This window comes from Narcine bancroftii, chromosome 5 (genome assembly GCF_036971445.1).
Source record: "Narcine bancroftii isolate sNarBan1 chromosome 5, sNarBan1.hap1, whole genome shotgun sequence".
NCBI lineage: Eukaryota > Metazoa > Chordata > Chondrichthyes > Torpediniformes > Narcinidae > Narcine > Narcine bancroftii.
The window spans coordinates 247,166,550-247,191,715 of record NC_091473.1 but is presented as its reverse complement, the minus strand read 5'-3'; the positions used below and the strand labels follow the sequence as shown (position 1 = coordinate 247,191,715).

At 41.2% G+C, this 25,166-nt stretch overlaps 1 protein-coding gene across 4 annotated transcripts in view; it reads left to right on the top strand.

Annotated features, from left to right (window-relative positions):
• LOC138765150 (cyclin-dependent kinase 18-like) overlaps positions 1-25,166 on the top strand; it is a 96,455-nt gene that overhangs the window by 19,401 nt on the left and 51,888 nt on the right. For all 4 annotated transcript variants that reach the window (XR_011358503.1, XM_069941979.1, XM_069941980.1 and 1 more), the window contains exons 2-4: positions 8,463-8,609; positions 21,021-21,145; positions 21,835-21,960. Coding sequence is in view for 3 of the 4 variants with exons in the window: in XM_069941979.1 (XP_069798080.1) it covers positions 8,492-8,609; positions 21,021-21,145; positions 21,835-21,960 (369 nt within the window). In the remaining variant the exon portion in view is untranslated. The remainder of the gene's footprint in view (positions 1-8,462; positions 8,610-21,020; positions 21,146-21,834; positions 21,961-25,166) is intronic.

The following is a 25,166-nucleotide window of genomic DNA, read 5'->3' as shown; positions in this document are numbered from 1 at the left end:
CCTTATGGGCTGTTAAGCAATGGCAAGGGTAAAAGGACCTTTTTGGCAGTTATATACAGGCCCCTAAATAATAGCCAAAGGTGGACCTCAAGTTACAGCTGGAAATAGAAAAAGCATGTCAGAAGGAAAATGGAGCATATTCCAGCAGTCCATCCACATTCGGACCTTTTATGGAAATAAATGCAGTGATTTAAAGATGGAGAATCTCTGTAAAAGAGATTTTACCTATAAAAGGGTTTATGGTTTCAGTTTTTCTTCCTTATTTGGAAATAAATGGGAAATGATAGATCAAATTCCCCCCCCACCCCTTTTGATAATTTGATCTGTTGTTTTAAGGCCTGTAACATCAAGATGTTTATGTCTTTTTCTTTCAAAAATCTGGCATTGAATTGGAGCACAATGTGCAAGAAATGAAGACACCCCTTCATCCATGAAGTGTACGAGCTGGGATAATGGATAGGCATATATATGGTAGCATCAACACTTGAAAGCTCCGCTCAGTAACACACATCATCTTGACTTGGAAATATATTGCCAGCTTTCCTTGTCATTGGGTATAACTCTTGAAACTCTCTACCCAACAGCACTGTGGGAATGAACACCTTCTCAAAGGGAGTAAGGGATGGCAATAAATGATGGTCTTGCAAGCACACAAGACCAACAATTTAAAAAAAAGGCTTTCAAATTAAAAAGCTAGACATTTGTAGGTGACGATCAAGGAGTAATAGAAACCTGGACACTCTTCCAATAAGTGGCTGAGATAGGAAACCATTAAGTATCTAACCAAGTACATAGATGGATATGGAACCATGATGGGGAGATTATTGACTGATCACATACAACTTAAAGGGTGTTGGCATAGACCTGAAGGTCAGAACATTCTCTGCTCCTAAGAGGAACATAGATCAGTACAGTGCAGAAACAAGCCATTTGGGTCATGATGCCTTTGTCAAACATAATGCCAAATTAAACCAAATCTCTTCTGCCTGCACACAATGCATATCCCTCCATTTGTCTGTCTAGTCTTAAATACTACTATTGGTTTTGCTTCCACCATCACTCCTGCACCTATTCCAGGCACCAACCATTCACTGCATATAAAAACTTGCCCTGCACATCTCCACATAAAATATATGTTCTCAAGTATTTGGCATTTTTAACCTGGGGTAAATATTCTGACTGACAACCCTAACTTTGCCTCTCATAATTATATATCTCTCAGGTTAGGGTTACCCTCTGATGCTCCAGAAAAAAAAAAATCAAAGTATGTCCTGTGATGTTTCTTTTATTACAATAAAGAAATTTGTTTTTTTTTAAACAACTAGATTTATTAACTAAGGACTGAACATACACATGCAAACTTCATGGAAAGGCATTCATCTTGAATCTCCTAAAGATGCAGCAATATTCCCAAGATGCAACATTCACAAGATGCAACACACTGTCTCTGACTCCTTCTGGTGGAAGCACTCTATCCCTACATCCCCTTTCCTTGAGATGTTTAATCAGACATGACACATTAATACAATATTCTTTCAATTTAAAGTTCAACACAAACGTAACATGAACATCAGCAGCATCACCTTTAAGTGTGCAGTTCTTTTTCTTTTATAGATTCAGTCTGTCAGGAGCTTTTACAAATCGCGTGGATCTTCTTAACACAGGTGCTTGTGTCGGCTCTACTGGTCCACTACTGTCTGTTTCTGTGCAGGCCAAATCCTCGGCGTTTAACTGTTCCTGCAGTATCTCTGGCATTTTCAGCAGGCTCCATCGATTCCTCCTCAGTATTTGACCCTCCTCTGTTCTGACAGTGAAGGATCTTGGATTTAATTCTCCCAGAAAAGTAGCCTTTTTGTCCCAAGTGTTGGAATCTCAGAGTCTCACGGTGCCATGTTGTGCCAGTGGCTTCTTGCTGACTTGTCATAGTTTGCCTTTGTCTCCCTTTCAGACACTTTTGTTTCCGTTCGACATCTCGGTTCTTGTTTGGTTCTGTAGAGTAGGGAAGTGTGGTGCGTAGTCAACATCCCATCAGAAGCTCAGCGGGTGAAATGTCATGTTCAAGAGGCGAAGCATCCATCTTGAATCTCCTAAAGATGCAACAACATTTGCAAGATGCAATATTCCCAAGATGCTGCATACTCCATCTCTGACTCCTCCTGGTGGTAGCACTCTATCACTAATTGTCCAATCTCTTTTTATAGTTCGTACCTTTTAATCCAGGTAGCATTCCAGAAAGAATAACATCAAATTAAACCGAGAGAGTACTATTAGCACCTTAAAGATATATTACCAAGCAAAAGGATGACAAAGAAAGTTTAGGACCAGAAATTTTAAAAAATGATCAGAGGTACATTTTAAGGAAGACCTGAAGGAATAATGAGAGAGGGTTAGTGAGATGGAGGGAAAGGTTTCAGAGCTTAACACTCTTGGCTATGAAAAGTGGCATAAATCAGTAATGTTTCACTGAAATGAAAGTAAGATTGTAATGAATATATGATCAGCATCTGATAAGAGAAAGTGCAGGCCAGCATTGTAAGTGTATTCCCTTCATCAGGCTGTGCTAACATTTCGTGTTGGAGATCAAAGCCTTCTCCTGGGTCTAACAGATGTTCAGAGGATGTAGAGAGTACTTCCTGCAAACTGATTCAGTGAGCTGCTCTGCAAAATGCCCTTCTTTGAGTTTAATGAAGACAGCGCTAACTGTTTGATCTCACGCTTGTCGAACAAATGACAACTCTGTCTTGCTCTCTCCCCCACTGACCGCCAAACCATGGCAACCAATATTTACCAGGCACTGTTCTGCATTCGGCATTGTGCTGTGAGAAAATAACTTGTGAAGAAAATATTACATCTGAAACAGTAGATCCAGAGAAATCAAAATTAATCCTCGGATGTTATCTTTATAACGCTCTGCCATATATTGACTAATTCTACAAACCAGTGTTCTTCAGAAGACCAAATTACATTGGACAACAACTTTTTTCAAAAGGTTTGCTTCTTGAAAAGATAGTGGGGATTATGATAGACAACTTCAAGTTGAACACAAAGATCATTTCAGATTTTATTTATCACGTAGGAAGTTAGAGAAATATTAAATTAATTTTTATTGAATTTAGCTTGTTTAATCACAACATAATGCTGACACATTGCGCTAGTTTTACCGCTGATTTTCGTTTGTACTCAGCATCTGATGCCTCTCATGTCAGTGTCCAACTTAGTCGGCCAGCATTGATGGATTCCAGTTGCCCTGATTCTGCTTTTGCATGGTCACAATGTCCTGGTGTAACCTTTCACCAAGTGCGAATGCAGAAAATACCTCCTGTCATAAGAATTGTAGGAATGTGTCAGAGTGGAAATAGCAGCACAAGTTATCACATCTGGAACCCTTTTTACTTTGTTAAAGATTTTGTACCAGAGTATGTTGCTGTTGCCGATCTTCATAGGTAGGTCATCTTAATAGATCAAGTGAATTTCAATGGCAGAAATCCCTTCTGTCCTCTCAATGGAATAATAAACATCTCAGGTCATTGCTCCTATAGGAGGAATATTATGTCCCAAGGTATAATAGTCCTTCAATAAATATTAGTAAGAAATGGCTACAGTAAGTCCCTGAGTTAAGAATATCTGACTTACGGACAACTTATACTTACGAACAGACTTCATTGGCTCGAGGAAAGAGGATGCCATTTCAAGTTGGATCATGTTGCCGTTAACACTGTGTTGAGGGCGTAACTTTGTATTTGGCTTAAAGTTTTCTCTTATTTACCCTTGTAACCATCCCTCCAAAGTGTAAATCCAATGCAAGTGCTGGTGATGCATCAAAGAAAAGGAAAATTATCACGATTGAAAATAAAGTGGAAATAATAAAGCGATCAGAAAGTGGGGAAATGCCATCAGTCATTGGAAAAGCGTTAGGCTACAATCGGTCAATAATCGGAACAATTTTAAAGGATAAAGTGAGAATAATGGAGCATGTGAAAGGCCCTGCCCTGAAGAAAGCTACAATTATTACTAATCACACAATGGTTTATTATTGAAATGGAAAGGCTATTGATAATTTGGTTAGACGATCAAAATCAGTGTAATATGCCTGTCAGCCTTACTTTAATGCAAGAAAAGGCTTGAAGCACCTGGATATCCAAGCATAGATGACCTTCACCCCAACCCCCAAACACCACATCACTACTTCAGCCAATGGATCAAGGAGTCATAGCTTCCTTTAAGGCCTATTCTTTACAGCAGACAAGCGGACCAGGCTACCCAAGATGAGCTTATGAACTTCTGGAGGAATTATAACATCTTTGATGCCATCAAAAATATTGCTATTCTTGGGGGGTGAAGTGAATCAGTCAAATATAAAAGGAGTGTGGAACAAATTGTGCCCCCAGTTTTGCAGCTGACGACATCACGGAAGCCAGGCAAGCTGTGGTTGATATTGGTAATCAACTGCAATTAGATATCAGTGGAAATGATGTCATTGAGTTACTTGACTCCCATGCCAAAGAACTGATGAATGAAGACCTTGTGGAACGAGAGCAGCAGATTATAGCATTTGAGGAAGAAGACTGGGACCTAAAAACTCCAGAACTGAAAACGCTTTAGATGAAAGAGTTAGCTGAAGCAGGGATGACAAAGTTAGAGGAAAGAGATCCTAATATTACCAAGGTTTATCGTACAGTTACCGAGGGCCTCAGCTGCTACAAGGCCCCTTGATGATTGACTCCAGTGGTTTTAAATGCATAGAAAGGTCAAATATATATTATATACTAAGACAAACATTGACTAACTGACGCTAAATAAGAACCATATGCACCTGTTCTGACTTACCTACAATTCAACTTAAAGACAGACTTAGGAATGGATCTCATTCATAACCCGGGGACTCCCTGTAATCTGGTAATAATCAAATTTCTGCCTGTTGGAGCTCATTATGCAGAATTTGGTGCTGCCTTTCCTAAATTCTGATGATGAATGCACTTCAAAGAGTAGTGCGCTGGTTTTAAATTTCTTTGGAAAGCCTTAAAGTTGGGAACGGCTCTCTATAAACAAACTTACCTCTTTCCTTTCTGATTATTACTGTATAGAACAAAGTAAAATTTAAAAACAATCTCAGAAAATAATAGCAATGCATCAGGAATCTAAATTGCCAGATGAACTTTATTTAGTTGTTTGTGATCTCATCGTTGCTGTCTCTTTGAACAGACAAAGTTTCGGCTGCAAAAAATAAGAATCACCTGGGTTTATCTTTCCTCCCCTTGCCATCCCTGCTCTGCCCCTAAAGTTGCCAACTCTTGCTCAACTAGACTTCCACATTTTCTCCATGTCCCAGGACACTGAGTGTAAGTAGGGAAGCAATTCTACCCTCATCAAGTGTCCTGTCCCAACAAGCATTCAGTAAGAGTGACTTGATATTGACCAGATGCAGGAAACCTCACCTCTAATCCTAGTGATTCAGCCATCAATATTGCAGATGATGCATCCACGTTGAAGAACCAGCTGTACGTTGTTGCACTATCAGTTGCTTCAGCTAATACACATTGTGTGCAGATGTACTGGTTGCGCCCTTGTCGTGCTATCTCCAGAGCAAATGCAGCCTTGTAACTTACTTATTAGACTTTTACACATCTTCCCCTCTTTGATTTTTCTATCCCATGACTTCAATCTTGCTGGTTTCAGGCTGTGGAACTCTCTCCATGAGAAAAATATTTTCCAAACTGCAAATGCTGGAAATCTGAAATTTAACAAAAACAGAAAATACAAAGGGACTCAAGGCCTGAACCATTAACTGTCTTTCACCCTGCAGATATTGCCTCACCTGGTGAGTGATTCCAGTAGTTTCTTACTTCAGAATTTCCAACTCCCTCCTGCTCTTCAAAATAATCTTTCATGAAATTCACTCCTCTGAAACTTTCCGTTCTTTTGGGTTTTGTGCCCTGCTTTTCCTAATGCAGTACAACCCTCGTAATTTGGAATTCAAGCAACTGGCAAAAAAAAAGTGGAAAATAAATAGGTAAAAAATACAGGAGTTTAAAATTAGCTTGCTTCGCCATGCAACATAGAAAATTCACTTACACGGTATCTACCAATCTCCCTAGAGGCTGGATACCAGGAGTTAGCTTGGGACTTTTTTTTTTAACATTGCCCTGAGCACAAAAATCATAGCTGTCACTCCAGGGAGTACTACACTGTTGAAGGCACATCTTTCAGATGAGATGCTAAACTGAGGCCCCGTCTGCGCTCTCAGTTGGATGTTGGCACTATTTTGAATGTAAGAAGGGGAGCTATTCACAGTGCCTTGCCAATGTTTACATAGATTACATAGGCATCACTGCATTGTTATTTGTGGATTGTGGTCTTTAAATTAGCCACCACATTTCTGACATTGAATTACAGTCTGAGGCGATTTGGCATGCCATTGAATACTCAATGAATTTCTACATGTACTGCGGGAAGTATACTGGTTGTTACCATGGCTCGGCTTGGAAACTCGAGTGGCCAGAGCCACAAGAAGTTGCAGAAAGTGGCAGACTTAGCCAAATCTGGCACGGGCACCGACCATCCATCCTGGCTACACCACATGAATACAGGCAACATCATAGGGGATCCCCATCACCCCGTTCACAAGCTCTTCTCGCTGCTACCTTTGGGCAGAAGCCTGAATTCTGGCACACCTTGGTTAAAAATAGTTGTTTTTCCAACAGCCATCTAGCTCTTGGATCTCCCCACCCTGCCGTAACAATAACACGACTCCAAGACCGCCAAAGATCTATCAGTTCTATAGGCATATCAATTTTCTTTCTGCTAACTGCAACTGTGAATATTTCTCTATCCTTTTATATTTATTATCTTTTGCTTCACTCATCTGTTAATTTAATTTATCACGTTATATATGTGTAGCTGCAGAAATTAAGAACTTCAGTGTACCTTCGCTAGGATTCTACTAAATAGAATAATACCTAGTGTCGCCGAGAATATTCTCCCAGAATCACAGTGCGGCTTTCGCGCAAACAGAGGAACCACTGACATGGTCTTTGCCCTCAGACAGCTCCAAGAAAAGTGCAGAGAACAAAACAAAGGACTCTACATCACCTTTGTTGACCTCACCAAAGCCTTCGACACCGTGAGCAGGAAAGGGCTTTGGCAAATACTAGAGCGCATCGGATGTCCCCCAAAGTTCCTCAACATGATTATCCAACTGCACGAAAACCAACAAGGTCGGGTCAGATACAGCAATGAGCTCTCTGAACCCTTCTCCATTAACAATGGCGTGAAGCAAGGCTGTGTTCTCGCACCAACCTTGTACTGTACTTATGTATATGACAATACCACAGTGGCTGTGCGTAAAACTCTTGTAAAGAGGATGAAAGGCATTATATAATTGCAAGCCTTCTTTATATTTTATTAAGATTTGTTGCTTATTGAAGAATTGTGATACAGCGTGCCTTACCCTGCAAGACATGGTTTCTCTTTTTTAAATTTGCTAACAAATGTCCTGATTGTGTTGATGGTTAAGGCAGGCTTAAACTGTGCTGAGATCACATGCTAATGGTCTGATACTGTGGCTATGAAAGCAGAGAATTGTAAATGCAAATCTTTTAACAGCAGCTGTGGTCTGAGAAGTTACTGATTTGCTCTTCCTGTCCTTTATTTTTCCAGGGTGCCTTTTCAAACAAGAATGGCCTTATTTAAAGAAAGAAAGCTTTCATGACCCCGGGACATCCTTTTTTTTTGAAGTGGAGTCATTAATGCAATAGAGGAAAGCATCAGAGCACAACAAACTCACCCCAACCAACAATAATTAGATATTCTGTTCTGGTGCCGTTGCTTGAGGGATAACTGTAGGAATGTTCACTGGGGTTTTCTACGATTCTTCTTCATCTCGTATCGGGGAATCTTTCAGCTGCACCAGGGAGCCCAGGAGAAAATAGGAGGAGGTGTCAGTCCTTATTAAAAAGGTGTTGGCACAGTAAATGAGTTAGCAGATGTTGGTTTTGGTGTCCTCATTCGGGACCAATAGAAACTTGTATCATCTGAAGGGAAAGACTCGGTTTGGAGGTGGTCCACTAGGTCTGTGTTGGAATAAGGGCCATCCTTTAAGAAGAAGAAGAAAAGTAGAATAGGTCTACATTTTCTTTGGTTTTGAGAAGAATGGATCTAAGTGGAGCAAATAAAAGAATTGGAGAAACACAAAGGCTGCAACTGTTGGAATCTTGAGCAAACAAAATATTGCTGGGGGAACTCAGCAGGTCAGAGAGCACCCATGGGTGAAAATCCATGGTTGTTCACATCTGAAATGTTGACTATTTCTATCCATGGATGCTGCTGAATGCCTCCAGAGATTATTTGCTTGCTTATGTAAGAGAATGAGGTTTACCAGGCCACATCATCAACTCCTGGTCCTTATTCCCATCACAGGGAAGAAGTTCTTCAGGTAAAATGGTTCCATTCTTTTTCTTTTGCAGCTGAATTGTTTGGAACTGGAATAAGTAAAATGAAGAAGTTTAAGCGTCGATTCTCGTTGTCAGTACACAGGACAGAAACCATCGAGGAGTCACTTGCAGAATTTCAGGAACAGATCACAAACCAAATAAACAACAGAAAGAATGATGGTGAGTATTCTGTCAGATTGATTGTAGATTGTATGTAACTGGCAGACTGTCCAATCTCCTGTTGGATTATATCTGTTCTTCACTACCCTAGTCGATCAGAAATACCTTGGGTAACCTGGTTACTGGCTCAACAATATATTTGCTTTTACTTAATTCCATCTTTCAAGATTAGTGTTAATCCACTCTGTGAACTTTGATCATTTAACCAAATTGGTCAGTAAAATGCATAATGATAGAGAAATCCCTGGGGCCTGATTAGGTGTGTCCTGTGCAAAATAATTGCAGGAGCCCTCTGTTAAGTGCAGGCGAGGTACCGGAAGACTGGAGGGTGGCTAATGCTGTGCCTTTATTTGGAGAACCAGAGTATAATGGGTAAGTTACTGGAGGAGATTCTGAAGGATAGAATCAATCTGTATTTGGAAAGGCATGGACTAGTTAGTGAAAATACAGGAAAGGTCTGTGTAATCTTAAAATTGGAGGTAAAAACCAGAATATTCTAACTCAATTTGTGAACGAGACTAGCTTGGGTAGACAACTTGGTTGGGATGGACAAGTTTGGACAAAGAACCTGCTTCCATTCTGTAAAACCTCTATGACTTACAAGGCAGCAGATCCTGTGAATTGTTATAGCATTTAGAGATCCTGATGGTGGTTAGATTTATACTGGATCATAGAATTAGATAAGTGCATCTCAATTAAGTTTCCAGCTGGAGCTGATTTTTGTTTCTGGTCAATCATCACATGTGTATTGGGGCAGAATGATCCAGTGGCTCAATGATGATGTTCTTGTGTGTCTCTCCTGCACAGTTAAGAACGACCAGAAATAGGCTAATCAGCTCATTGAGTCTTCCCTGCCTTTAATCATGAGCTGATTCATTTTTCCATCCAAGCCCCACTGCTCAGTCCCTCCATAACCTGTTCATGGGGGGGTGAGAGGCCCAATCTTTTGTCTGCAATAGATAGTTTGGCTACAATAAGCTCATTGGTAAGAGAGCTCAGAGTTTTCTTCACTCAAGAGTATTGTGAATCTTTGGAATTCTTAAACCAAAAAAAACTTTGCGAATATGAATGTTAGGTTTATGCACTTCAAATAATTGGGAGGAAGTGGCTTAAGTTTAAATGTCTGTTAGAACAGACTCAAATTAGTTGATAGACTGATGTTTTATAAGATTTATGTTCTGGGTCCTATTCTCTTTGCTCTGCCGTTGGGTAAAAGTAGACTAGATCTACAGGTGGCCAAAATCAGTCAATGTAATTTCGCAGCGCATGCTATAATGATGTTCCTTCTATTTCACAAGCTAATAGATAGATACATTCTTTAAACTCAAGCATGCCAAGTGAAATAGAAAGAGAGAGAAAAAGTGAGAGGGAGGGAGAGAGAGAGAGTGTGGCCTACTAGAGATGACAGAAACAGGACAGAATTATGAAGTGAAAGCCATTCAGCCCCTTCTCCTGCTCAACCACTTGAGTTAGACTATGGATGATCAGTGCCTCATTTAACTTTTTTCCTTGTTTGTAAACAATCAAATCTCGCGATTTTAGTTGTCCAAAGTTCTGGCAGGCAACAGTTGCTTGCAGATTTCCATCAGTGAACAAGCGCTTTCCTGAATTGAATTTTCTCCTGAATAATCTGTTTTCAATTAGGTTATCTTGTAAAGGGACAGTCTGTGCTAATTTAAGGCATTTCAATTCTTAATGTCCTGGATCATATTTAATGAATATAACCAAATAGCATTCACCAATCAATGTGTTTTGAATGCTATTTGCCCAAATGCTGCACATTAAAAGCTTCCTTGAACCTATGTGTCACTCCTGCTTGTTTTAACAGTTATCCTGCACCCATTTAGCCTCCAGGCAACTGCAGTTCACTGTCACTGCCTGCATGTACCTTCACCAAATAAAATTAAAGCATTCAAATCACAGACAATGGAGTGAAAGCTGAGGAAAGCTGGGGACGAACTGCAGGAAAATAATGAAACAAAATTATGAGATTCAAACCAGTGACATTACTGATCATCACTTTTTCCTCTGCCAGCAGTTTTACAAAGCATTTATTTTGACATTATTTAAGCTCCATGTCCTGTAAATGCAATATTTTTTAATGTACTATGGAATTGAAATGTATGGCAAATTGATTGCTTGAACTGAGTGTGAAACACATCATGAATTAATGCTTCTGTGCACAAAACATACCCAAGCAGCAGTAATTTTTAATGATGCCAATTTGGACACTATATTTTATAAGCTGGAAAGGAACGGTACCCACGCACAAGAGAATAGGACATAAAGAGCAGAGAAAGGTCCATTCATGCACAAAGGGAAAGTATATAATAGCCTGAACATGCTTGAGATTGTCTGATCTCGGAAGCTAAGCAGGCTCAGGACTAGGAGCGGAGACCAGCTTGGAACACCAGGTCCTGTAGGTTTCTGTGAGGCGCGCTGGACAAAGTGGCGACTCCCTGCCTTAAAGAATTTCATGTATGTTACATTCTATCATGTAGCAACAATGGAACCTTTTCCTTCTTGTTGCCCAATGATTCTTTCCTGCGATGGAGTGTTGCCAAAATTGTCGTCATGAAGAAGGATGATAGGTGACTTAGTAGAGGTCTACAAGATTCTGAAAGGCATAGGTAAGGTATACAGCCTTTTTCCTAGGGTGGGAGGAGCAAACATCAGAGGTCACCTGTACAAAGTGAATGTGGAGAAAAGTTTAGGGGAGACATCAGGGGTAAGTTTTTTTACGCAGAGAGTTGATGGCGCCTGCAATGGGGTGGTGGAGGAGGCCGAAACGTTAGGACTTTTAGACAGGCACGTGAATGAAAGAAAATAGAATGTTAGGAGGTAGGAAGGGCTTTTTCTTTAGGTAGGAATATATAGGTTGGCATAACATCGAGTGCCAAAGGGACTGAACTGTGCTGTAATACTCTATGTTTTATGTTCTCCACTCCAGCTCCTGCTCTCTGCAATACTCTGAGACTGCAATAGCTCACAATCTCTTGGTCTGGGCCCTCACAGATTGTATCTGGTGTTATTTTATATCTGACCTTCTGACCTTCTACTCTTGGAGCATCTACTATTGGGGCGAGGGGGGTGGGAGGGGACATTGTTTGTAAATTCATTGATTTATAGAGTTATGTGGCATGGGAATAGGTCCTTCAGCCCAGTTCATTCGTGGTGACCAGGATGTTTACCTAAGCACATCCAATTTGGCCCATGTCTCTCTGAGCTTTTCCTTTCCATGCATCTGAGCAATTTTTTTTTTGTAAATATTTTGCACCTGCTTCTGCCACGACCTCTGGCCACATTTTCCATATACTTACCACCTTCTGTTTCAAAAAGTTGCCCCTCAGATCTTCTTTAATCTATCCCCTCAAATCCCATGCCCTCTGGTTTTAGACCTCTCTACCCAGACAAAGGGTGTGACCATCTAACCTACCTTTGCCCCTCATTATATTTAAACCTCGGCTGTCAGATTTCTGAATGGACAATAAACCACGACCACTACATCAGCTTCTTTTTGCACAATTTTAAAAAAATGTATTTTAGAGCTATATTTGCACCTATTAAAAGCTGCTACAAATTTTGTGACATGTTCATGACAATAAATTCTGAGGATTAAACTCTCCAATCTCTCCTTGTAACTTAAGATCTCCTATCTAGTCATCATCCTGAACAATCTTTTCTGCACCTCTTCCATCCTTCCACCCAGAACAGCACACAATTTCAGAATATGCAGTTGCCCATTTGAAGCATAACTTTCTTCTCTCAAAGGTCTGTACATCTTTGGAAATCTCAAAATGAGAGAACCACAACTGCTGGGTTATTGCTTATAGTTCAGGCTGAGAGAGGCGAGGTTTGGTCCAGAGGGAAATTGAAGGTTATGCGACTCAGGCAGGAAAATGAAGCTTCTGTCAAGATCGAATGCACCTCAAACTTACTGAACAATGGAACGTCCTCAAGATGACGCGTGGTTGAAATTTAAATTTAGAGGTACTGGTCAGCAACAGGCATGAGCCCGACCCGCCCAAGTACACTAATTAAACCACAACGCTGTACTGTTTTTGGAGGGTGAGAGGAAACCTGACCACCTGAAGGCAACCCATGTAGACACAGGGAAAATGTCCAAACTCCTTGCAGACAGTGCTGGATTCGAACTCTGATCGCTGGTGCTGCAATGGCATTTTCTTTATTATTTACAACATGGTTGTGGTGATATGTTTCCTCCATTGTAAATAGTTATTGTTGACTACTGTATATATGGAGCTGGCCCTGCCCACTGATGACTCATACCCTGTGACTCCTCCCCCGTGGTCCTAGGCCATAAAGGTCGAGCCACCTCTCCCTTCCCTCCATTCCTATTCCTGGATCCGGGCCAGCAAGGTTCTTCTGTATATTAAAGCCTATCGTTCCCTCAGCCTAGTCTTTGTGGTTACTGGTAGTGCCTAACAATGGTAGAAGCCAATTCCAGCCATCCAATTATACCCAATTAATCTATGTTTTTGGAAGGTGGGAGGAAACCAGAGAACCTGGGGAAAACCCACACAGGTCACGGGGAGAACGTACAAACCCCTTACTGAAATGCAAACCAAGGTCACCGGCGCTGTAATAACATTACGCTAGCCGCTACACTAACCGCGCTCCCCTACTCTTAACTCCTACTCGTATTTCTTTTATTTCCTTTGTTGTTTCTCATTCTAATCGACCAAGATGTTGTGCTCTGCTTTGGGACGGTGCCTAGTTTAAGCTTCACAATGAGGGAAAATAATGTTGGTTCCTGCACTGAGTGGGTTAAACTGTGGGCTTTTGTTGATTCGTGTTAATCTTCAGGATCAAAGGGAGGTGGGCAGAAAGAATAGCCTTTGAATTATGAAAGCTTTTTGGCAGCATCTGTGTATAGTCCCACATCCATTTCCTTTGATATTGCACATTCCCATTAATCAGCTTGATGAAAATAAGCCCATTAATAAACAGTGGAAAAACAATTGAAATAAACCAGTCATGCATCCCTTCTGGTGGGGTACTGCAATCATCATTCATCTGCCAACTATGAAGCTTTCGGCATGTTCATTTCCATTAAATCTCACTCTCCCCTCAATTTCCCTGCATCTACTTTACTGCAGGCCAGAGGAAAAAAAATTGCTTTTTCAGACACTATTGACTTGGAATCAAATCAGACACTATTGACCTGGAATCAAATCGGACACTGCCTGAAAGGGGCATGTATGTTCTCCCTGTGATAGAACATAGAACAATACAGCACAGTGCAGGCCCTTCGGGCCTTGATGTAGGGCTGACCCATTTTTTTCCCACTCCCCTCGCCTGAAACATTTATCTCCATAGATGCTGTCTGACCCTCCAGCTTCTCATTGCCTGCTTCACTGTTCTTATCCTATCCTTTTTCTAACCCCTCACTTTTTGCTACATCCAGAGAACCACACTTTTTCTGTTTCATGGCCCAGCAATGAAGCAGATATATATTCCGGCACTGCTAGAAGTATTCTTCCCTTCCTTCCTTTTCCACACTTGCTATTACTCTGTGGAAGATGAGGATATTGCTATTCATGAAATGTGCTCTTAGAGCTATGGAGAAAATACTTTCTTGAGCTGGTGGAACCATGATTCTAATAGGAAGTGAAGTGACCTTTCAACTGATCAACTCCAGTTACAGTCAGAAAGGAGTTCATCCAACACTAACACCATCCCTCCGCCAACCTAACATCAAGCTGACAGTTAAAATGTAGAACCAGATTTCGAGATGAAGTTAGTCAAATTATTTGTATTTTAATGGATTTTCTTTTGCTTGTGAGTCACCCTTAGTGATATTGCACAAGTGAGTCTTCAGCTAAAGTGAGGTCAATCTGTGGGAGATCATTGGAGAAGGGTTTATGGAAATATATCAGCCCCTCTTTAAAGTCATGCATTCCAACTTTGTTTCAGAATTTCCATGACCTATTCTTGCAGAAATCTGAGTTGACTTTTCCATATGTAATCCTGGTTGCTACAGAAGTGTTTTCTTCCCGCCCCCACCCCACCACTCTCCCCCCTCCTATTTCAGAAGGGGTGAACATTGAATCTGTGTTTGGAATTTTTGAAATCATGAAATGCGCGTATGAATGCAAATCTTTTCCAATGTCCAAGTTTACAATGCGAAACAAATGAAAATGGTCATGCTATCTTTTCGCCTTCCAACCACTGTTAATCTTTAATTATCAAGTTTTCTGTGACCAAGTCAATTTAGAATTAGACCATCAGAGCAGAAACTAGGCTATTCAGCCCATCAAGTCTGCCCTATCACTTAATCATGACCTGATCCATTTTCCCACCTAGCCCACTGCCCAGCCTTCTCCCTGTAACATTTGATGCTCTGTCTAATCTAGAGCCTATCAGTCTCTGTGTCAACTACATCCAATGACCTGGCCTCCACAACCACCTGTGGCAACAAATTTCACAGATTTACCACCCTCTGGTTGAATTGGAACTGAAACAATCACTTCAAACCTTTATATTGTTGGGAATGGATTCAAACTGAGGTTCAACATTTAAAAGACATTGCTTGAAGTAACCTGAAGTATTTCCACCTTGCTATAAAATTGTGCTTTATTGTGTGAAGGAGCCATCACAATTGAACACTTTGTGGAGAGTGATTAAGCAACAAATATTATATCAATGTTTGAATTTATGTTTGTGGAGGAGGATAATATTAACTGTGCAGACATTTTGCATTAAAAGGTCATGATGTTACCACAGATTATAGATGCTTGTATGTTAATTTTTGTATTGGTATCCTACAATACATGAGGCCATTCAGCCCATCATCCCCATGTTAATTAGAATCCCTGTCCTTCACTAAAACCTTGCAATTTTTTTTTTCAGTCAAGTACTTAACTTTCAAAAAGAGATGTGTGTGTGTGTGTGTGTGTTTGAGAGAGAGAGAGAGAGAGAGAGAGAGAGAGAGACAGACAGACAGACAGACAGACAGTCTGACACAGAGAGGGAGAGTATATTGTTATATAAAAGTTCAATACACCAAAATTCTTACTTGCTGCAGCCAAACAGGTATGTAAGATATACCAACTACAATCATATACATTAACTTACCACAATATGCCAAGACAGAAAAGGAGATAATAAATATAAAAGGATAGATAAATATATATTTGTAGTTGCAGTAAGTGCAGGAAAAAAAGTGTTTAAGCCTATATTTTAATGCATTAGGAGAAGAAATAGGCTATTCAGCCTATTGAGTCTGCCCTGCCGTTCATTATGAGCTGATTCATTCTCCCACTCAACCCCACTCCCTGGTCTTCTCCCCACAACCTTTGATACTCTGGTTAATCAAGAGCCTATCATTCTCTGCCTTAAATACACCTGGTGGTTTGGCCTCCACAACAAATCCCATGGATTCACCAGCCTCTGGCTAAAGTAAGTTCTCTGCATCTCTAAGATTACATCCTTCAATCCTGATGTTGTGCCCTCTTGCCCTAAACTCCCCCACCATGGGAACCACCCTTTCTATATCTACCCTGTCCATGCTTTTCAACATTGCTTCAATGAGATTCTCCCTCATTCTCCTAAATTTCAATGAGAACAGTCCAAGAGCCATCAAATATTCCTCTCAGATAACCCGTTCATTCCCAGAATCATCCAAGTGAACCTCCTCTGAGCCCTCTCCAACATCAGCACCTCCCTTCTTAAATGAAGAGCCCAAAACAGAGCACAATACTCTGTGAGGTCTCCACCACAAGCCTCAACATCACATCCCTGCTCTTATATTAATTTCTCTTGAAATTAATGCCAACATTGTATTTGTCTTCTTCACCACTGACTCAACCTGCAAGTTTACCTTCAGTAGTGCAGACAGTTATTTTAGTGGTCCTGGAGTAGTTTATGGTTGGGTAATAGGTGGAGGTTTTAAGGCCTAGTAGCTGTTAGATATAAACTGTTCTTGAACCTAGAGGTGTTGGACCTCAGACCTCTGTATCTGCTGCCTGAAGGTGTCAGTGAGAATAGATTGTGATCAAGATGATGGGGGTTCTTGATGCTTTTGTTTGGTTTCTTGAGGCAGCATCTCAAATCGATGTTTTCAGTGGATGGTATATTGTCGTCTATGATGGATTTACCTGGGTTTATCACTCTCTGTAGCTTTCTTCATTCCTGGGCACTCGAATTCCCAGCCATGATAATTCAGTATGTTCTCCATAGATGAACTCCCTCAGGGAATTCCATAGCATGCCAAATCTTCTCTAAAAGTTGTGTCAGGGTTCTTTCTTCATTGTTATTTCGATGTAGCGAGCTCCGGGAGAAGTTCTCCAAGATTGCGGACTAGAAGGGCCGAGATGGCCTGTTTCCGTACTGTAATTGTTATATTGTTATATGTGGACTCCCATGAGCTTGAAGGTACGTAAACGATTATTGAATTATCAACTGTTAAAAAGATATTTCAAAAGATATATGAGTAGGAAAGGCTTAGAAGGACCAAATGCAGGCAAATGAGACAAGCCCAGAAAACCAATTTGGTTGAATTAGGTCAAAGGTGGATTTCTTTATAAGGAGAGACTGGATACAATGGGACTTTTCTCCCTTGAGAGTAGGAAGCTGAGGTGTGGTTTATAAAATCATGAGGGGGGTTAATAAAATAAATTTATAAGGGTGGTGCGGTTAGCGGAATAGTTAGCGCAACACTATTACAGAGCGAGCAACCAGGGTTGTAAGGGGTTGTATGTTCTCCCCATGTCTGCGTAAGTTTCCACCGGGCACTCCCACATTCCAAAATGTATAGAGGGTGTAGGTTAGTTAGGGTATTTGGGCTGCATGGGCAAGTGGGCTGGAAGGGCTTGTGCTGGATTGACTAAAGGGTAATAATAATAGTCGCAGCCTTTTCTCCCAGGATGGGGGAGTCTAAAATTAGACAGAATAGATTTAAAAAGAGAAAGTAAAGATTTTAAAGGGACCTGAGGGGCACCTTTTCCACACAAAGGGCGTAGAATGAGCTGCCAGGAGAACTGGTAGAGTTTGGGACAATTGCAGTATCTTAAAGGACATTTAGACAGGCACTTGGATAGGAAAGGTTTAGAGGTCAATGGGACAAACACAATTGGACTAGCTCTTGTATACATCTTGGGCGACATGAAAATTGGGCTGAATGGTCTGTTTCCATGGTGAAAACCTCCATGACTCTATCTCCCTGCACATGGTCTGTATCCCTCCATTCCCTGCCTGTTCAGGTGTCCATCTCAATGGTTCCTAAATTCTCCTCTTGTTTCTGCTCTAAATGCATTCCAGGAACCTAACATTTTCTCTGTATTTAAAAAAAAACCTTGTAAATCCTCTTTAAGCTTTCCTCCTTCATCTTACACCTATCCTCTTTAGTATCTGATATTTCCACCTTGGGGAAAAAAAGGACTGTGACTATTTACCCTTTTTATGCCTTTCACATCTCCTTCACCTCCCTCTGTTCCCTTGAAACCCCTTAAACCTCTTACCAAGATTTGGATCACACCTGGTTTCTCCAACTTTCGCAATATTCTTTTTATTTGGTCTTCCCATTGTACATTGTTTTAAGTTGTTTCAGTCTGAAAGGTGCAATCCAAAGACTGGATCTGCTTTTTTTTCTCTCTGTCACAAGATGCCACCTTACCCTGAATATTTCCTTTATCTTCCTCCAAAGCTGCATACATAGCTTTCAACAAATAGTACATCCTCACACTTGGAAATTAAATTAGATTTGCATTATGTCAGCATTTCAATGCTAATCTTGGAAATATTTCATGGAACTCTTGGAATAATTCAGGGCCATGAATGCCATCGGCAAAGCCCATGGACACTACTTGTTACACACCATGGGATTCCACAAATAGCATTGAATCATAGCCTCGTGGAGTGTTATAGCACAGAAAGTGGTGACAGAGTGGGAGGGAGCTGGGGGGGGTGGTGTGGGTGGGTGAAACTTGGGGAGTTGGGAGGTGGGGAGGCAAAATGAGAGTCATTGAGTGTATACTAAAGGAGGTAGGGAATCAAAGTGGACGATAATTCTGACAGTTTGGGGTTGGGGTGTGCGCGCGCGCATACATACATACTCATGCATGTCATTGTGAGTGCATATGCAACGCCAAAGAGCCTGGTCTCCAATCGTCTTAAAGGACTGATGACAGGTTTCAGCCCAAAGCCTTGACTCTCTTTTGCTTTCCATGGATGATGCCTAACCCGCATTTTCTATGTTGCTCCAGTTTTCCAGCAGGGTCTTTGAAATTGGAATTAATTAACAACTTGTCCAAATTAAATGTCTTAAAATTGAAGTCAGTATGAATTGGAAGCAATGTCTCCTCCTCACTGATCATCAACACAGGCGCACCACAAGGATGTGTGCTTAGCCCACTGCTTTACTTGTTACACACCCACGACTATGTGGCCAGGCACAATTCCAATGACATCTACAAGTTTGCCGATGACACCACAGTTGTCAGCAGAATCATAAACGTCAATGAGGAAATGTACAGGAGGGAGATAGAGCAACTCATTGAATGGTGTAATGACAACAACCTTGCATTCAACGTCACCAAAACCAAGAGATGATTGTGGATTTCAGAAGGAAGTCAGGGGAACATGACCCAGTCCTCATCAAGAGCTCAGTAGTGGAGAGGGTCAAGAACTTCAAATTTCTGGGTGTCAACATCTCCGAGGATCTGTCCTGGAGCTTCCACTTTGATGTAATCACAAAGAAAGCTCACCAGCGATAGTTTGGTATGTCACAGAAGACTCTCGTAAACTTCTACTGGTGTACCATGGAGAGCATTCTGGCTGGTTGCATCACTGCGTGGTACGGAGGTTCCAACTCTCAGGAAAAGAATAAACTCCAGAGGGGTTGTTAACTAAGCCTGCGACATCACAGGCCCCAGACTTCATTCCATCGAAAACATCTACATAATATGGTGTCTTAAAAAAGCAGGGACTATCCTCAAAGACCCCCCACCATCCTGGCCATGCTCTTTTCACTCTGCTACCATCAGGAAAAGGTACAGGAGCCTAAAGACGAGCACATCAGTGGCACAAGGACAGCTTCTTCCCCAGTGCCATTGAAGTGCCAGTTAATGAAGAAATCGAAGGCTGTGTAGTTAACCAGGAATCATGACTTTTATTAGTAAAAACTCAGTAGTACAATAATGAATGATAATGGGTGCATACACAGTTATAGCCAAGGGGAGTGTCTTTAGGTGTAGAGATAATACACGTCCAACATCAGTAGAGAAGACTAAGTACAGCGAAAGACTGACAGCATGACATAGATTCATCACACCGCTGCCATCAGATTCCCAAATAATCAATGAACCAGACACTTCCTTACTTTTCGTGCACTATTTTGTTTGTTTTATTTTGTTTTAGTGATGTCGTGAGATGGTTATAATCTAAATGTTTCCACTGTGATGTTGCTGCAATCATCGAATTTCATGGCTTGTTCATGTCAATAAATTCTGATTCTGCCTTTCTAAAATATAAGAACAATAAATTGGAAAAGTGTATAAATACATCACACAAAGTGGATATTGACAGTCTTGTACCATGATTCAGCCTTCAAATTCATGACCAAAGCTGATTTTCCAGGTAACAGTTGGGTAACTCCTCCACAAAGTGTCATCAACGGAGGTAATGGAGGCATGAACCTAACATCAATCTGAGTCACTGAGTATTCAGATGTGATTGATAGGAAAATTACCCAATCATTTCCATCTAGAAATTGATGTGTATTACATATGCAGCACAGAGATAAAATATCCCCAGGAATCAGTGTGTTGTCTATTTTTGCTCCTTTAGTTAACCATTTGTATGAAAGATATGTTTACGATAATACTTTCCTTTAATCTGTAGGCACAAAGAAAGATTTGCATTTATACTACCCCTTCTTCAACCTCAATATGTCCTAAATTATCTTACAGCACATCAAATACTTTTGAGTTGAACTTCCTGTTATAGAAAGGAAGCAGCAGCTATTAGCTCATTTGTACACAGCAAACTCCGACATGGCCGGCAAAATTAACATGGTTAGCACAATACAGCACCAGTGACTGGGATTCGAATCCAGTGCTGTCTGTAAGGGGTTTGTACATTTACCCTGTGTCTACATTGGTTTCCTCTGGGTGCTCCAGTTTCCTCCCACCGTTCAAAACATACCGGAGTTATTGGTCAATTGGGTGTAATTGGGTGGCACAACTCGTGGGCTGGAAGGTTCTGTTACCTTGCTGAAAATTTAGATTAAAATTTAAAAAACTAAATTTAATTTAATTTAAGCAGCGATGTGACTGCGACCAAAAAAATCTGATTTGATCTTATTAATGATCATTAATTGATACTTTAGCCAAATGCTACAACAATCCTGGCTTGTTTCCTGCCCAATGATACAGGTTTCTCTTTATTTAGATATTGCACATGGAAATCTTCCACTGACCTTGAATGTGCAATCAGACTGTGTTGCATCGGAAGATGTCCATTCACCAAATTCCCTGCGTTACCGGAACCATCGTCAGCGGAGGTTCTCAATGGAGGTAAAGAGCCATTTCTTCTTTCAGACTGTTGTTTTCAGTTAGTAGAGGACTTGGATTTAGTTACCTCAGTTAAGAAAAAATAGCGTCAATGCTTTTATTAACATGCTTCTATGAGATACTTTGAGACAGTTACTGAGGTGCTATATAAATGCATGTTGGTCTTGTTGTAAATCTTAAATCTCACTCCTAAAATCAAAATATTACTGTGACAGGAGAGCTGTGTGGAATTGGACACAATTGCCTGTGGACCTCTTTCTCAATACCCTTCCTGTAACCTCACCAGCAAAAAAATTTGTTCCACTCTCTGGGTTTACCTAGCTTTAGGAATGGACAGGTTAGGTCAGAAATGAAGAGTAACGTCCTCACTCAGACTGCAGCGAACCTTTGGAAAACTGCGGAATTTCAGTTGTTGCGTTCATTCAAAACAAACATCAATAGATTTCTGGCCATTAATGAAATCGAGGGATATAGAAATAAAGTTAGGAAATGGCACTAGGATAGAAGTTTAACCATTACTCTGAAGCAGCAGGGATGTGGAGGCGGATGGCCAATGTCTGATCCCTTTTCTTTGGTTCTTGTTTCTTGTTTGCTTCCCCCAGTTGTTCTATGTGATAACACAATTATATCGATTATACTCACTTTGTTCTTCTTTCCCTCATCCACCCATCACATTCTTCCATCTCTTCCAGGACCTGGGCAAGAGACTATCACTCCCGATGGACATTAGGCTCCCAGAGGAATTCCTACAGAAACTACGGCTGGAGAGCCCACCCTTCCCTAAAACGCAGAGCAGGACATCCCGCAGAGCTTCACTGGTGAGTTGGACACTGATGGAGGCTTGGAGATTGCTGATGCCCTTGCTCACATGGAAATTTGAGTATGGAGATGAGTATGAGCGCTTATTGTCATATAGGTGAGTCAATGTATCAGAAACACCAAAATGCTGCAGCCACACAAGAACATAAGATGCACCAACTACTATTGTATCAATTAAATTACCATGAGAGAGAAAAGGAGGTAACATATATAAAAGGATGAATGATCAATAGATAGATGAGGTGGCACAGTTAGGGTAGTGGTTAGTGGTTACAACGTCAGTGACCAGGGGTCGAATCCAGTGCTGTCTGTAAGGAGTTTGTACATTCTATGTGGGTTTCCTCTGGGTGATCTGATTTCCTCTCATCGTTCCAAATGTACTGTGGGTGTGGGTCAATTGGGTGGCGCAGGCTCATAGGCCGAAAGGGCCTGTTACCATGCTTTATGACTAAATATAAAAATTTTTAAATATTCATAGTTGTAACTAGTGTAAAATAATGTAATCTTTCAATAGATCAGACAGATCTTCAGTGGGCCCCAGATTGTTGGAAAAAAAATCTGTTCTTGAACCTTGAGGTGCTGGACTTCTGAACTTAGGATGTTACGGGCCCACAGGACCCCAAAACCCAACAGCAATAGAAATTCACCAAGACAATGGTTACTTAAACAAAAGTTGCTATTAATTTTCTTTAAAAATTATAACAGGGTCAAATTTTAACTTATTACTATTAACTTTACTTAACCTAACTTACCCCCTTCTAATTCTAGTATGTGTTCAGGAAAGTTCTTTGTTTCACAGTCCAATCATTCACTTCTCACTGGTATCAGGCAATTCTTATACTGTACACAGAATTTAACATTTAGGAATCTTCACCAGGCTTAAAGGTAAATGGTTACCACTCAGGAAGGTTCTTGTCGGTTAGAGAGAGATATTTGTTGCTCGTTGGACACAAACAGACTGATTTCCTCCAATCAGCCGCTTCATCATCTTGCCGAAGAAACGTGCCCCATCAAGGGTTTTCCAAATGATAACCTCCTCTTCCAGGCCACCACAGATTTCCTCTTTTTCCCTTATTTCAGAAGAAACATTCTAGCCAGCCATTTCCTCTTGTAAGGACCACAAGGGTTTTGAATAGGGTGAACTCAAACTCACAACCTGTCCAAAATGGGGTCTTTTAGCAAGCCTGCCAGCTTGCCATTTTGCAGGCTCAACTGCTACTGTAGAACTGACTTCTCTCTCTCGCTCTCTCTGTCTCTCTCTCTCTGAGAGAAGAATTCTGTTAGTTTTTTCCTCTCCTTCCACGTAAAAACCAAATACCTCTCCCAAGGCTCCAAACTCAATCTTTGAAAGATCTTATCAGTACTTCGAGCCTCGACATTATTGGCCATACACAATAGATCAGGATTCTTCATTGCTTCTGCAAAGCCAACTGGACCCTCAACGTCAAGCTTCAGCAAAGCTCTTGCATGTTAAATGAGATGTCTTTTGTGAAATTTTACTCTGCTTGTGAAGTGACCTAAACTAAACCCCCACAATCTTTCTCTTTTAAAGGCATATTTTACCCATGACCACACAAGGACCATTAAGCCTTTTGAGCCAGTTTTGCTTGCCATAGTATTGTGATGAACTAAACTCACTGCTACAATGGAAGACACCCGTTTTTGTACACTGCATTGTTTGCAACCTGGAACTAAACACAAAACTCTTAGATATGCTGGAAATTTGCAGTTCTTGCACTTCAAATAACTAATGAAACATAAAAACTCTCGTTGAAGGATGTTCTGATGGTAGGTGATCATACAGATAGGTATCTTTTGTGAGGATAGTTCTATAATAAAGAGATATCATCATTAATTATGAGCATAGCCATCAGGACTAACACGAAGAACATGGGAATCTGGAACTCAAGCCACACAATGAAGGTTTTAAGTTTGAACTGATCATGGAAATTTGATGTTGTGTTTTCATTTTTAGACCAGAGTGTAAAACATTATGGACCCAAGCTGGGTGGATACGTGGATGCAGCTAAGATCAACTATGGTCCAATTAGATCGAGCCATTGAGAGATAGCCCTTTGGCCCACCAGGTCTGCGCCACTATTTATACACTGATCCTACATTAACCCTATTTTTCATTTTCTCTCAGATTCCTCCACTTACCAGGGCCAATTAACCTCCCAGGACACGTGTCTTTGGGATGCACGAGGAGAGCAAAGGAAACCAGGCTGGTACCAGGGGAACACAAAGATTCCACACAAGCAGACCACGCCCATAGTGCTGAGAGGCAGCGAGTGACTCTAGGCGCCTTTAAATGTTGAGAATTGTCAGATTGAAGGGCCTGCTTGTAGCTCCAATAGCTTTGGTTTAGTTCCCATCCATCAGTAAAAGGAGATGCATTTTAAATTGAAACAAGCAGCAAGGAAACAGCCCCTTCTGACCCACAAGCCCGGTGCCTCCCCAAATACGCCAATTAACCGATAATCCCTGTATTTTTTCTGAAGGGTGGGAGGCAACTGGAGCATCTGGAGGAAACCCATACAGACATGGTGAGAACATAGAAACTCCTTGCAGAAGATCTGAACTCGGGTCGCTGGCTCTGTAATAGTGTTGTGCCGACCACCACGCTGACCACCTTGCAGTTAGCATGAACGTTGGGAGGCGGGTGACCTAGGCCGACAAATGTCTCTTCTTCACTAATTCCGAACCAGAATTAGATGCTGCCATCCAGTGGTGGCTATCTCAATTGAATCTTCATTTCAGCATCCCAGTTCCCCCCGACCCACCCCTCTGCTCTGCAGGAATAGTTATCTCGGGAGGGGATTCCATTCATGTTTTCACCACTATAATACTCTAACTACGCTCACCTCCATCCAGCGAATGGATCTCCCTGACCTTCCCTAGGAGAAAGCCCTGCTCTCTCTGGCCTGTGGGAACGGGGTAAAACACCGAAGTCTGCAGACGCTGTGATTAGTAAAAACATAGAAATGCTGGAGGAGCTGAGCCGGTCTCCCAGCGTCCACAGGAGGTAGAGATAGATTACTGGCGTGTGGGACATTGTCACAACTGTTCACCATCACTGCCACCATCAGTATCCATGTTGGAAGCGTGCCAGGTTAAAAAAAAATGTAGGCTTGCAAACCCACTCCAGAGTCCTTAGATGCAAAATTTAAGCGAGGGTTTCTTTTATTGGGTGTGGTGCTTTTTT